Raw genomic sequence first — 13,547 nt, 5'->3', positions numbered from 1 at the left:
GATCGTGTCAAAATTTAAATCAGATCGGGACTTGGTTTAATTTTATCACGTTTTTATTAACTCGATTTCGTGTATATTTGTTCGGATAGAATTTTTTAATTGATTTTAAAGTAACTTCTCGAGATGAGCTAGAGACTTGAAATTTGGAAAATAGCTCAGAATTAGATGACAATTCAAGAAAATGAAAAAAAAAAACCACAAAAAAAGGAGGAGAAGCTGTATAAGAGGAAGAAGAAAATGAAAAAAAAAAACAAATGAAACAAAATTCATATTCGATTGTTTGTCTGTTCGGTACAGATTTTTATAATTAATTTAAAATTAACTTCTGGATGAATTATATTCTCGAATATAGCTCACAACTGAATGATAGATAAACAAACAAACACCGTGTAATGAAGATGCAAAGAAACTGAAATAAACCTAAAATCAGTCGCATGTCTCTGTTATTATCTTATCCAGGTGTTTAAAATCGATTTTAAAATTTCACACACACAATACTAAAAAGCAGAAACTAATTATCAAAATAAAAAAAATTTTGAATATATATATGGTATACCACGTTTTTAAAACGAACTAAATAGTATAAAATAAATTCTCTGAGCCTTATGAAGATTTAAAACGACATACGAATTCCGAATTTCTTACAGATAGTCTTGAAAATTTATAATTGTGAATTTTCATGGGCTATGAAAATACTTATAAGAATTAAAACGAAAAACGTGGGGTGCATGCAATACATAACTGTAAGAAGTGTAGAGAGGAGGTATCAATGAGAAAACTTACACATCGGCTCATATCATTTGCAGTGCAATAAAATTGTTAGTTAAACTATTAATGTATCAAATATCTGTTGCATGCGCCGCACGTTTTTCGTTTTAAATCTTACAAGTTGTAACCGTGTGTTTCGACTTGAAAATCGAGCGCGAAAGTGTAATTGACTCTACGGCCATCTATTTGACTAATTATATGTTAATCGACACTCTTTAGTCACCCGGGGCCATTTCAGAGGCCCCCCTAGATTGAATTCGCTAAAGACTCTCTATTTAAATCATTAAAAATAACTTAACAGTGGTTCGTGATTATTGGACACGCAGTAACCAAGGCCCACCGTTATAAAGTATTTTCATAGCTATTAAAAATTCACAATCATAAATTTTCACGATTATCTGTAAGAAATTCGGAATTTGTATGTCGTTTTAAATCTTCATGAGGCTCAGAGAATTTATTTTATACTATTTAGTTCGTTTTAAAAACGTGGTATATTAAAAATTTTTTTTTATTTCGATAATTTTTTACTTTAAAATCCCACATTGATTTTTTCAAAAATAGATATTATTATTATTATTAAGTCAAACTATGTTTTATTATTTAATTAAATTACCTGAATTTTTAAAGGCAATCCTGTTTTATTAATAATCCAATACTCTGCATAAATAACGACTGTCCAACTGCTTACTTTATTTAGTTCAACACACAGCATAAATGGTCTCCAAACAGCATCTGTATCACCATCGGCAAACATTTTTACTAATTTTCTTTCTAATTCAGAATTTAATTTAAAAGTTCCAGCCCATTGAGCGCCAAGATAATTTTTAATTTTAAAATTAACTGTAGTATCATTATCACATTTTATTGAATAGACATTTATCCGTTCTCCAGGTTCAATTCTAACTTGATAATTTATTGACGGAACATCAATATCAATTACAAATGGTAGTTTATTGTCAAATAGAAGCGGTGGAATAATGCTAATGAGATACTGCGGCACTTGACAGTTTATTCTCTCGAATTTAGGATGCTCGATACAAATTACCTTAACTCCAAATATTAAATTTGAATTTCCGTCTTTTGATAGACAATAAATATCACGTGGAATATTCAAATGTTCACACAAATCTTTCCAACATATTCCACGTTCACTTACTTGATATTTTCTATTAATTATAAATAAAATAATTATTGACTATCATTATTTATTTATTTTTATTTAATAATAAATTATAGAATTAAATTTAACACTTACTCAAAATGTACTGGCATAATATGAATAGGAAAATGATAAGTAATATACATTGGAACATTATAAATATCATGAGGCTCAATGACAGCTATTCTCATACTGTCATCAAATGGATTTAAAGTCTCGCCAATGTGTTCAAGTTGTAATTGTTCGGCCAATTGTTTTTTATAATAAAGTCCCATTGCATAGGATGTTTCATTACGAATTTGAAGTGGTGATCGGACGGTTATTGTTCGATGCAAATGATGATTTGTCATTACTTCAACGACTAAATGATATCGAACGTCATGTTTAACAGGTCGTAATGGTATTAATTTATATCCTTGCCATTTAGGACAGTATATTATTGAATCCTCAAAATCTAAATAAATAATTTTATAATTTATATGCATAAATATATTATTATTTTTATTATTTAAAACGTACCGTCAATATAAATTCCTAAACTTTCTTCAGTCATACTATTATAAATATTAACTGGAGATTGATCGGGAAAAATAACTAAATTATTAAGAGAATTATCATAAATTTTATCTTCTTGGTCCATAAACCCGTATTCCATATAATGTTCACCAAAAATATTATTATCACTCTCAGGACTACTAGGAGCACTAACAGGGGAATCATCTTTAGTTTTATATTCTCTAAATGCTATCAATCGACTTATATTATTTGTATTTCCCTATAAATTATAATATTTATTATTAAAAGTAATTATTTATTTATTTATATAATTAAAAAAAATAAAATTACTTTTTCTTCAGCGCGTAACTCTACTCTACTTGTATGCCCAATTTTATTAAGTAAATTTAATTTTCCAGCATTAGTAGGAACAATTGGAATTTCCGTGCAGGTTTTTGAAAATGTTTCCAGAATAATATCAAAAATATCTATGGTATTTTTAGTTATTGTAAAATTAAGTCGTTCTTCTGCATTGATAATAATATAATTTGCCAAATAGTCGCTCTCGATTGACGTATGGTCATGCGGACAATCATCTGGAATTAAAAAATTTTTAATCAGTCTACAATTATAATAATTATGGTTTATATTTAAATGGAATTATACTTATTTCAGCCACATGTTCAGGCGTTAATTCAAGACCTTCATCTTCACATTTACTTGAATGATCAGAATCACTGTCATCATCTTCGTCACTTTGATCTTTTGTAAATAAGTGACTAAAACTTCTTGCTAATTTTTCCGAACCTTCTTCTTCATTTGAATCTGAATCTTCGTCATGTTCAAATGTATATTCTGGCACTAAAATTGAATTAATTTTTTATCTTCCCGCAATAAAAATTGAAAATTTTCAAAAAAAGGGAAGTTATTAGTTTTGGTCCGATTTTTTAAAATTGAGTTTTCATCAGATCTCGACGTTTTGAGGTCCTAGAAAGCTATTCTGACTATTTCCGAATGAACGTCCATCCGTCCATTCGTCCGTGTGTGTGTGTGTACAAACTTCTTTTGTCCTATGATATCTTTGAAACGAATCGACCGATTTATGTTTATGATCATATGGACTATTTTCAGGTACAAATATAAATAATGTAATAGTTTTTCAATTTAATAAAACCATAAATACTAAATTTTTTAGATGCAATAATATTACCTACCGAAGATTCGGAAAAAATTTCGAACTATTAGAATCTTTCAAACTATTTGAACCTTCAAATTATTCGAATCTCGAACTATTCAAAACTTTTGAACTATTCAAATTTTTCGAACTATTCGAACCCTCGAACTATTCAATTCGATTCGAACAAGATTTGTACATCCCTATGCAACAATCGAAAGGGCTCACCAAGACTTAGAACTGATTAGGTTTTGGAATCGATCGATCGAATAGTTTACAAGTTATACAAAAAATAAACATAAAAAAAATTTTTTTTAAAATGTTTTTATTGCATGACTCGTACATCGTTCGACCAATTTGTTTCTAAGTTTGATCAAATCTAATTCACAATAAGCTCTTTCGATTGCCGCAACGCATGTGCAAATCAGTTGATTTGTTCCGAAGATATCGTCGGACAAAAATTACTTTTTTTTAGGGAAATGTACATATTTTCGGTTCAGCCTTTTTTCAGCTCGAAGACCTCAAAAGTTTATCAATAATAACATTTTCAAAACAGCGGGGTTTTGGGGTTTGCCACAGGGTCAACCGTTTTTCAGATTATTTAAAAAAAAAATTTAATAAATAAATAAAATTATTACAGCTTATTTTTGATGTGAGATTAGAATTCGGTCGTATAAAAATCATATCTTCATTACTTTGATCATCATCACTATTATAATTTTCAGTTCTTCGTCTTTTTGGAGTAGATTTTTTAATTTGATTCCAAGAGTGACGGCAACAAGAACTGAGCTCGTGTGCTTCTGCTTGATAAGCCTGCAAAAAATTAAAAAAAATAATTTAATTTAAAAATTTTTTAGTTCTATAAAAAATGAATAACTTACTCGTATTGTCAATTCCCATGGATCATAAGCAACGTCATCTTGTGTACATAGTTCAATAAAAGGTTCCCAATTACCTCGATTATGATTGTAACAAAATGCATGAATTTTAAAATTAGATTCAAGTTGAAATCTATCATCAATTGAATTAATAGTAACACCAATTTCAACTTCAGCTTTTATCATCGGAATACGTTCAATAGTTTCTTCCATTTCAAATACAAAATGAATAGCTACAGGTTTTAAATTAAAAATTCTCACTTGTGTTGAGTGTTCATTAATAAAAGCTGTTGAATTTACCAGCGAATCTGTAAGTTCCCAGATATAACTCTGCAGTAATTGATTATAAGATTGTTAATAAGTAACTTACGTTCACGACTACGTTTACAAGGTACCGAAAAAATTTTCTTCGGTGACCAAAGATCGATGTGTGAATTGGATTCCAAGCTTCCACTTCTGTTATCAAATTTGGCATCGAGGATTTTAAAAATCCCAACGGCATCATTCAATATCTGAACAAAAAATAATTTGTTTGTTTTGTTATTATTTTTTTTTTCTTTTATTTACATTAAAATGATTTATTTAATATTATAATTATTATTATTATCATCTATTTATTAAGCATTAATACCACAACACAACGTGCCGTTCATTGTTACAATAAACATTAATTTTTGTTTCTAAACGACGATAAAGCTGAGACACAGACAAACGATGATGCTCACTTGGCTGAATGTGCAGATAACTCCAGCAGACAGATGAACATTGACGGGGCTCGCATCAAGACTTATTTGTGCCCGATCATCTGGTGACTTCTCTTTGGCGCTGATTTCAATGTCACAGGGATGCAAAACCCACTGAGGCGCTTGACGACGGTATCGTTCCTGGCTTTTACTTTTGGCACAGACATTCGATAATGTACAGACAATTGAAGATATTCCTGCGTGACGACTACACTCGATTATTAATTCCGCTTGGACCAGGATCGCATGAGCATTACTTGCTTTTAAATCTCCAAACAACAAGATTTCCGGTTTACGTACTCGTATTGACACCGATGTACCTTTCAACAATTATTATTTTATTTATTTTTAATCTATTAATTAATTTATGATAAATTTTATACCTGGTTGTTCAGATAAATCTGCAATGTTTTGAGTTGATAATCGACGTAATACTTTTTTCTTATCACCAGAACTTTCAGCGTGTCCTTCATAAGCTTCATTCACAACACCTGTATCAATTGGTTCAGTAGGCAGAGAATCAACAAAATAACGAGTCAGTTGTAGTAAAAATGGAATTGATAAATTAAATCGAGTTTCTTCAATAAGCATATCGATACATTGATCTCCTGCTGGAGCCTGAATGAATGTGAAATCAAATACTGGTGGTTCAGATACCGATATACAAGATTCAAAATTTAATCCTGCTGATTTTGCTGGTGACTGAATTATTCTAAAATATTTATTAACAATTTAATAAATACTCAAATCCAAGTTGTTAATATATTCAATAAATCTACACAGAGAGAAATTTATAGTAACCGTTCCTAATACGTTTATGAAATATCATCCCATATCGTTATAGTAATAATTACTTGGAATAATGGGATATAGGCCCATACTTTCTGGGAAAAGTTCCCATAAGTATGGGAACAATTCTTATCATTATGGTAACAGTTCCCATATCACATGCAATAGAATTATGGTAATGACTACCATACTCATAGGAATAGTTCCCATAAGCAGATAGGAACAAATCCTATAACCACTTTGTAACGGTTCCTAAGTGCATATGGGAATAAACCCTATATATGAGGTAACTATTCCCATAATATGTGGTAATCATTCCCATATATTATGGAAATGATTACTATATATTATGGTAATGGTTACTATAATATTATGGTAATGGTTACTATAATATTATGGTAATCATTACCATATTGTTATGGTAATGGTTACTAGAGTATCATGAGAACGATTACCATAAAATTATGATAATCATTACTAAAATATTATGGTTACTGTAACATTTAGAAATTCAAATCATTAATCCTACACAGAAAAAAAGAATTTCTTGGCGCAAGAAATATTTTGTATTATGAATTGAAGACAAAAATTTTTCTTGGCTCAAGAATTTTTTTCTCGCCTAAAAAATTTTTTTCTTGTTCCGAGAAAATTTTTTCTTACCCCAAGAAAAGTTTTGTTTTCACTTTATAATACAAAAAATTTCTTGGGTCAAGTAAAAATTTTCTTAGAACAAGAAAAAATTTTTTGCGCCAAGAAATCCTTTTTTTCTGTGTAATGTTTACAGATTAATTTGGTGTATGGTGATGATTATCATAATATTATAATGATTGTTACCATAATGTTATAGTAACCATTACCATAATATTGTAGGAATGCTTACCATACTATTACAGGAACCGTTACCATAGTGACATAGTAACGATTACCATAATTCTATAGGAACTTTTCCGATACCATATAGGAATTATACCCATATTTATAGGAATTATTACCATAATATATATGGGTGCCGTTCCTATAATCGACATTTCAAAAAAACCAGTCACCATGCGTTATGGGAACTATTCCCATAATATATTGTAATTGTTACCATAAATTTCTCTCCGTGTACGCATATAAATTCTTTCATACTTGCGAATTACAGCATCTTCTTTTCTTGTGTCTTCTAAAATACAAGTTCTCAAAGAAACTTTCATACTAATACTTTTGTTACTGTATAATTCAAAAGTCATAATTATTTCACCGAGATTAAGTTTTCCTAAACCATCATTAAGATCATGAACTGGTGAACTCAATACCTGTAATAAGTAATTAAAAAATAAATAAATTATAAATTTCAATTGTTTTATTTATCAATAAATACTGGTGCTGAGTAAAAATAATTACAAAGGAATAAATGAAAATGTACAAAAAAAGCTATTGAGTGAAAAAAAAATAATAAATCTTACATTACTGTAATGCCTCTATGGTATGAGGTAAAATCGTGGTTTAACATAAATTGTAATAAATCCTAATAAAAATAAATAAAATATAAAATAAAACTAAAATGGTGAGAAAAGAAACTTAATAAATATAAAAATAACAAAGCACCTCGTCTGAGTCGGTAAATAAATTAAATTGTAATCCATCAAATGTTATTTTCATGTTAACTTCACAAATTGGATGTTCATCTTGTACGAAAAAGACCTCGAGTTTTTTTACTGTCGCTTCATTTTCGAAATGAACTTTATTTTTAACTTTTTCATTAAATGACTCATTATTTATTAAATCATTTCGATGAATTGCTATTATTTTTGATACATTGTCTTCCCAAATATTTAAAATTGACGCAAGATCTTTTTGACTTAAATTAATCATCAATATATCAACTGATCCAATTATCTCACAAAGACCGTATACTTGAAGTCCATTTTTATTACGACACTCAATATTTCTTTTTACATCTAAACGAATTTGAACGGGCTCAACAATTGGTTCCTTTGAAAAATTTAATTATATTAATTTATTTAAAACTTTTATTTGTAAATAAATTTATAATTAAATAAACTTACTTGAATTTTTAAAACACCCGCAAGTGTCATAATAGCCCGCGACAAAGTCATAGATGAAAATTTAATTAAAATATTGTCAAGAATAGACGAATGATTATCACGAGAGCTTTCATCAGTGACTCGGATTTTTTCATTTTTTTTAAAAAAATTTTCAATACTCAAAACACCCAGATCCAAGACCATGAGATTTGGTATGTCTCTGGTTTGAGGAAATAAAAATGTTGGAGCTTGAAAATCAATAAAAATCCGTAGCTTGGTAGCACTTTTTCTCAACTCTTCTACACTCCAGTAAACAAAAAGTTTCGATGCCTGAGCTGGCATAATTAGTTTGATAAGATGTATAAAAGGTTCTATAAAATGTCGACAATCTCGAAATATTTCAGACACTAATATACAATTTATTTTACCAAATGAAAGTTTAAAACTTCCATCAGCTTTAACATCATCGGCGCTTGTGCTTATTTCAGATGCTGAATAAAGTTTTGGTGCATGTCTTACGTATTTAAGGTCTAAAACTTTATCATCTTCAGTCGTAAGAATTTTAGGATAAAGAGTAATTTCACTGAGATCTTCAATAGCAAGACCACGAAGATATGCAGTCAATATCATTCTTTCATTAGCATTATAAATACAATCACTTTCTAATCCCAATACTCGTATTTCCATAAGATCCATATCTTTAGTACAAAGTCGAAGTACAAATGTTTGAAGTCTTGCTGAATAACTTAACTTAATAGCACCAGGTGGTACCGGTGGATCATCCTCATTTTTCTTTAAAAAATTAAATATATATTTTATTATTTCAATAATATTTGGTATTTGACCAGGATACGGAATTGTCTTTAAATCTTTACAGTAATCTTTTATTTTAATAAAAGCTTGTCGATGGAAAACAACATTAAGATTACGTATATTGAAGACTAACGATTGTTCAATGCTCTTAAAATGTGATTTAAAATCCGGACAATTTGCACGAACTTTACGATAAGACACACCGATAATATCATAAGACCCGTCAGTTGATATAAGCTCGAGATAAGACCCTGTAATTCCGGCATTTGTTTTGTCAGCAAGAACAATCGTACCGACTCCCAATTGAAATGCTGGTCCGTATTCCATAATAGCCGATTCCAAATAAAGTGTACAGAGACGTAAAATTAAATAAGCTTTTTCTCTACCATTGCTTGTACAACAAGCATGAATACATAATTCACCGATGACTATTCTTAGTAATAAATTAACGTGATTGTGTGGTGAAGTATTGTCATCAAATCCGGAATAATTAACTGATTTAATCCATTGTTCGAGATCTTCTTCACTAAACTCTGAAGAAGATACAATACTTCGTTCAGATTCGGTCATTATTGTCGGTGGTACATTATTACCAGGATAATTTGAAATATCGCGACCTAAAATAAAAGATGAAAGAGCCACAATTGTTCTTACACGTATTAATTGTTCAGAAGATAGTGATATAAATTCACTTGTTTCTTCTTGAATTTTTAATAAACTTTTACGAAATTCTTCAATATCATTAAGATTTGGTATTGATAGTTGATTTAAAAACTCATTAAAACAAAGTAATTTGTGCTTTGATAAATTTATTTTTAATGTAGAAATTGATACGTTGAGCTTTAGTTTTGGTAATAAACGATAATCAGGTTTAATACTAAAAGACACGGTAACATTTGATTGTATTTTAGGAATCACGTGATTTTCAGAGTCTTTCCAACTACGTGATTCGCGCCAATCATCACCTGTATGACATATCAACATTTGGCTATCTGTTAAAACTATATGAATACGATCGTACAGTAATTCTTCTAATTCCATTAGCGTTGCATCTTCTAATTGTACTTCAACAGCTTGTAATTCTGTTTTAAGTGTCATTCTACCTAAGTCAATTATGAGAATATGTTCTCCTTCTTGTATTGATCCATTATCCGGAAAAACAAAATACGGACCTTTAATATCTAATTTTAAATTTATTCTTGATCTTCGATTAATTATTGAATTAATAAGCGTAATAAATTTATTTTTGCTTCTCTTGTATCCACATTGTAAACTACATGCCAAATGCTGCACATGAGATTTATTACGTTTAAAGAAATAAAATATTTCCAAAATTGCGTACTTATGATAAGTTACTTCAAATGGTTCTAATCTAACATTTATATCATAATTAAAATCAGAATTTGGTGGATTTTTTTCAAAATCAATTGCCAAAAAATTAACAGCTGCATTTCCTGTTAAAATATTGTCTGCTGTAACAAGAGGAATTAAATCATTTTCTGATGACGCTCCTTCAATTACAAAACTTTCTGCGCGAGCAGATATTTTATAAGCTGAACGTTCAGGTCGTGTTTCAATGCTTGTTAAAAATTGTGTTATTGTCGCTACAAGAATTTCACGATTATCACTAAATAAACTTAATGACCAATTATTTAATGATAAATTATATTTTTTTTCTATGTACTTAGGCAATGGTTCTAATTTAAATTTAGTTTCATTATCATGATTATTTGTATTATTTGGCTTTGGACTAGTTGGTATTCCACAAATTTCTTGAATTTTTTCACAATTAACAGCAAGTTTTATACTAGATCCCGACTCAACGATTACACAATCTGGATACTTTTCTTTCAATTCTATTTTAGCGTGTTCTCTAGCAATAATAATATTTAAAATAGTTAAACAATCTTCATATTTTTGTAGATCTAATTTTAATTCAGTATCATTTGGTTTCAATAGACTCTGTATAAATGTTTCCTTATATATTTTATAATTCTTACGATGTGTTTTTATATATTTCCAAGTATAAGGCCTAATATTTTGTTCAAGAATTGCTGTGCACGCATATTTCCACCAAGCTTTTGAGTCTTCGGATATTTTAGATACTGGATGATATTTTTGAATTAATTTTGTTCTAAAATATAAAATATAATAATTTATTTTTATAGACTTTACTTAAGAAAATTACTTTAAATGAATAATTAATTAAACCTTTCTACAGATCCTTGCTGAAGTGATTCCCACAGTAAACAAAATGCAGCAAATTGCTTGTCATATATTTGCATAGCAATATCTTGGAGGACAATATCAACTAACATTCTAGCAGCTTGTCCTGCGTTACTTTGATTCATGATTACTTTGATTTTAGTTGTAAAAGGTTTAATAACTAAAAATAATTATAAAAATTAATTTTTTACAAAACAAAATCATGTAATTATTTAAATAAAAAAAAAAAAAAAATATTAAACTTACGAAACTGAAACTCTTCACTATTTATTGCAAAAGTTCTTAGGGAACGATGCATGACTGCTTTCCATGCCAAAAGATTTGTAAAATCCCAGATTTTTGGATAAGATGGCAATGAAGGATTTCCATTAGGATTTAAATATATACTTAGAGATTCAACACGAATTAATTGGTATACTGATGTAGATGTAACTGGAGTAACGCCAGGTTTCCATTTGCTATAAAAAAACAAAATCAATATATTGTTACAATTTATTATTACTGTTTCATTTATAACACAATGGTAATTTATTTTTAAAAAAATATAACTTACTTGTTAGTTGTTGCCATAGAAAAACTTTGGACGCATAATCCACAGGCAATTCTAAAGCCATTTGAAAATTTTTCTTCGTATCTTACATGAACGTTGTTCACTGTAATTTGAAAATTTTTGACAACTGATGCCATCAGATTGTCAAAAAGACCCGAGGGTAATCCTAAAATAAATTGAAAAAGTTTTATTTAATTTGTTCTAAGTTATAATTATAACATATTGTATTTAGAAACTAAAAGTCTGATCTAATTTACTGAAATTGAGTAATGAGAAAAGTTTATATTAAGTTATTAACTGACCTGAACGAAGTAATCCATCACCTTCCAAATCTTCTAAAACTTTTCTTTTCGAGGCTCTCATCAATTTCTTTTGTATTTCTGGGTCATAAGTTCCAGACATTGACGGTACAGTAACAATATAAATATCCTAAAATTAATATATTGAATAAGTAATTATCTATATTATTAAGAGAATAAGAAAAATTTTGTTCCCGGGATATCTATATGATAGAATTGGTTAATGTTATTAAATTTGGTATCGTTAGAAAGGTCTTGACTTGAATTTGTGCCTTTTCATAGTTTAAACTTTATTTATTGCCAAGTATTAAGATAAATCGATTTATCTATATCATTCGGATTACATTTAAATTACACGTAAATAAATTAATATATATTTTAATTATTCTCTCACGGAATATGACTGAATGCCACTGAATATATAGCTATATTATTTATATCGCGTTACTAATTCCAACATGACATATTTTTATACTCCTTTTTAGTTTTAGGGAGCTTCTCAAAGCCAAAAGAGCGTACACAGAAAAGAAAGGATTCATTGCGCAAAAAATCTTTACTCGCCCGAAGAAAATTTTTCTTACCCCAAGAAATTTTTTCCATTGTGAATTGAAAAAAAAATTTATTTAAAACTACAAAAAATTATTTGGCGCAAGAAATTATTTCTTGCCCAAAAAAATCTTTTCTCGCCCCAAGAAAATTTTTGCATTCAATTCATAATGAATAAAAATTTCTTGATGCAAGTAAACATTTTTTGCGGCAAGAAATCCTTTTTTTCTGTGTAATTCATAAATTTAGCAGTGATATTTGAGCAGTCACGTAGTGACACCAGGTTGCTCGTTATTATTAAAATAAAAAGTAATTACCTCTATACATAAAATAATTGGCTGGGAAAAAAGACCTGCCCATGGTATTTTTAAAGATACTTTTCCAATTATACCAATCTCTATTCTAATCGGCAATCCAAGCTGATACTGTAAAAAAAATTTTTTTTTAACTGTCATTAATAAATTAATTAATAAAAAAAAATAATTAAGTAAATTTATTATCATATTAATTTATATAATTATAGATAATCATACCAAGGCCTCTGGTTTCAGCTTGAGATCCGTCAGGTACGTTTCACCTGAGAATATTCCCACATTAAATTGTTCAGTATCGAGATCCTCAACATATCTGCCTAGGAGACGATTTAAAAATGCTGCCACTGCCCCCTCAAACATTGTTCTTCTTTTATTTATATTATAAATAATAATTCACAAAATATTACCCAGTGACCCAGTGACAACGATCACATACATTCATCTGCTATATAGGTGTAGTACTACTTGTCTCTTTCTTCTTACCATGCATTGAACACACACTATTTTGACATCAAATAAATCAACCGTTTGTCACTTTATTTATATGGTGTATAAAACTTGTACGACTCTGACAACACTTGGTCATACTTGAGGGCAGTAGACAGGTAAATTTCATTTCACTAAAACCTCATAACTTTTAAAAAATTGAATTTTTACATCTTGAGAATCCATTTAATTTTCTTTCCTTGCTCCAAACTTTATCTTTCCATACTATACGTCTTGGCTCGTGCGCCAGAGCAGTAGACTATCATCAAGACTTATA

The 13,547-nt window shown here is 29.0% G+C and overlaps 1 protein-coding gene across 2 annotated transcripts in view; it reads right to left on the bottom strand.

Annotated features, from left to right (window-relative positions):
* LOC130675829 (intermembrane lipid transfer protein VPS13A-like) overlaps positions 1-13,547 on the bottom strand; it is an 18,948-nt gene extending 5,401 nt beyond the window's left edge. The window contains exons 1-19 of one of the 2 annotated variants that reach the window (XM_057481700.1): positions 13,004-13,547; positions 12,788-12,895; positions 11,928-12,054; positions 11,629-11,791; positions 11,322-11,533; positions 11,061-11,235; positions 8,058-10,983; positions 7,597-7,983; positions 7,138-7,304; positions 5,601-5,929; positions 5,200-5,537; positions 4,845-4,986; positions 4,478-4,782; positions 4,235-4,409; positions 3,089-3,283; positions 2,774-3,018; positions 2,447-2,702; positions 2,024-2,381; positions 1,382-1,934 (exon numbers count right to left, since the gene is read on the bottom strand). In XM_057481700.1, the coding sequence (XP_057337683.1) occupies positions 1,382-1,934; positions 2,024-2,381; positions 2,447-2,702; positions 2,774-3,018; positions 3,089-3,283; positions 4,235-4,409; positions 4,478-4,782; positions 4,845-4,986; positions 5,200-5,537; positions 5,601-5,929; positions 7,138-7,304; positions 7,597-7,983; positions 8,058-10,983; positions 11,061-11,235; positions 11,322-11,533; positions 11,629-11,791; positions 11,928-12,054; positions 12,788-12,895; positions 13,004-13,144 (7,302 nt within the window). In that variant the 5' untranslated portion in view covers positions 13,145-13,547. The remainder of the gene's footprint in view (positions 1-1,381; positions 1,935-2,023; positions 2,382-2,446; positions 2,703-2,773; positions 3,019-3,088; positions 3,284-4,234; positions 4,410-4,477; positions 4,783-4,844; positions 4,987-5,199; positions 5,538-5,600; positions 5,930-7,137; positions 7,305-7,596; positions 7,984-8,057; positions 10,984-11,060; positions 11,236-11,321; positions 11,534-11,628; positions 11,792-11,927; positions 12,055-12,787; positions 12,896-13,003) is intronic. The other variant, XM_057481701.1, reaches the window with a different exon arrangement.

The sequence above is a fragment of the Microplitis mediator genome, chromosome 10 (assembly GCF_029852145.1).
Source record: "Microplitis mediator isolate UGA2020A chromosome 10, iyMicMedi2.1, whole genome shotgun sequence".
NCBI lineage: Eukaryota > Metazoa > Arthropoda > Insecta > Hymenoptera > Braconidae > Microplitis > Microplitis mediator.
The sequence above is the reverse complement of the archived record's forward strand: the minus strand, read 5'-3'. Positions and strand labels throughout refer to the sequence as shown.